The sequence below is a fragment of the Austrofundulus limnaeus genome, unplaced genomic scaffold (genome assembly GCF_001266775.1).
Source record: "Austrofundulus limnaeus strain Quisiro unplaced genomic scaffold, Austrofundulus_limnaeus-1.0 Scaffold30, whole genome shotgun sequence".
Classification (NCBI taxonomy): Eukaryota; Metazoa; Chordata; class Actinopteri; order Cyprinodontiformes; family Rivulidae; genus Austrofundulus; species Austrofundulus limnaeus.
In genome coordinates this window covers 3,280,001-3,281,778 of record NW_013952432.1, presented here as the reverse complement: position 1 = coordinate 3,281,778, position 1,778 = coordinate 3,280,001, and the positions used below count along the sequence as shown (strand labels likewise).

General features: G+C 38.8%; 1 protein-coding gene across 1 annotated transcript in view; it reads left to right on the top strand.

Moving 5' to 3' along the window:
• Window positions 1-1,778, top strand: part of cdh23 (cadherin-related 23) — a gene marked incomplete at its 5' end in the record, with an annotated part of 152,643 nt that overhangs the window by 63,481 nt on the left and 87,384 nt on the right. The window contains 1 exon segment of the mRNA XM_014005461.1: window positions 996-1,131. Coding sequence (XP_013860915.1) covers window positions 996-1,131 — 136 coding nt within the window.

The following is a 1,778-nucleotide window of genomic DNA, read 5'->3' as shown; positions in this document are numbered from 1 at the left end:
ACTGTTACTATTCATTGTAGTTACTCATCAGAACAGTCACCTGCTCTGTTATTACCCAYTTTAAACTTTTAAAAATGACTCTGCTGTAACTGCACATCTGTGTTTCTTGTGTTTCTTGTGTTTCTTGTCTGCACTGTGATAATTTACAGTTAATTGTCTGTTGAGATTGTTTTGCACTGAAAATAGACTATTTCTGATTTCTAATGTCAGATTCTGACAGTCTGCTGTCTCTAAAACAAAACACATCTTTTTTTTCTTGCACAATTCTTTATAATATATTTTTATTATTAGCTGTTGTATCATTGCTAGTAGTGTTAATTTTGTTTTTTGTGCACTGTCTATAGTAAATTGTGTGTGAACCTCTGGACACCTGAATTTCCTCTCGGTGGGACAATAAAGGCTATTCTATTCTGTTCTATTCTATTCTAGATTAATAATAAATGAAATGCAGAACAATTGTTACATTATACAATAAATTTAAAGTTTTATCATTAATATCTCTTTTACTTTATACAGCAATGCAATTCGTTTTGCTATTTTTTATTCTCAAGTCATTTCTAATATATTTACATTTCAGCTTCTCATCAATGATGCAAAAAAAACTAACTTCACAAACTGTATAAAGTCCAGTTCCACTGGTTTAAAATGACACTGAGTTCACTTTACAAACCTGACTTCAGTCTGACTTTCATTCAGGTTCATAAACTTTAGTTTCACCCAGGTTTTTATGTCATTTAAACTAAAGATTTCTGTTTTTAAACCCCACTTCTGAAAAAGTTGGGATGTTGGATCAAATGTAAGTAAAAACAAAAGAGGGATTTGAAAATCTCACTCTAAAAATGGGATTAAATAATTCATCTGTTTTTTATTTCACACAACGGAACAATTCTTCCAGAGTTGTGTTGACACAAACTGGTTCAGAGATCTGGACTAAGACCCGTCCTGTGTGAGGAGGACTCCGCTGGTTGACGTGGTTAAAACATCTCGTCCTTCAGGTCATCGTCTACGTGGACGACGCCAACGACGAGGTGCCGGTGTTCACCCAGCAGCAGTACAACCGCCTGGGCCTCCGAGAGACCGCCGGGATCGGCACGTCTGTGATCGTGGTGCGCGCCACCGACCCGGACACTGGTGAGTTCTGAGCAAGGTTCAAATAGTTTGGGATTTTTCATTATAGTTTAGTTTGATTTAGTTGTGACCTTTTTTTAATTTGGTTAGTTTTAATTAGTTTTTACAGTGGATTTGATGGTTTTTATTACTTATTATTGCTTTTTTAACGCTTAGTTTTAGTTTAGTTTAGTCTTTATTAGTTCTAGTGTAGGGGTCACCTCGAGTGAAGAAACAAGATTTACTGCCTTGAAGCAGGCCTGATGAGAGGACAGGAACTCTGTCACAAACTGAACTCTGTTTAGGCCATGACAGGTCATTCTAACCGTGGAGGAGTCTTCGGTTTTGGACGTCCTTCGTCGCGGCGCTGTGACGTATGCGGCCGACGAATTCGGCCTTCGGAGGACCCGGCCAGTTGTTTTGGACACAGTCATAGCTGACACTATATTGCCTTATATGTATTAGCTCGGTGCTAGTGCGACAAACAAGTTAAACTGTTGTCCTCCATCCACATGACAGAGAGGGGAACGCAAAAATGACTCAGCTGCAACTGAAAATATGGATGGAGGACCTCAGTTTAGCTTGTTAGTTTGTCGCGCTAGCGCCGAGCTAACACATGCAGTATAAGGCAATATAGCGTCGGGGCTAACGCTAACAGGCTAATCTGAGGT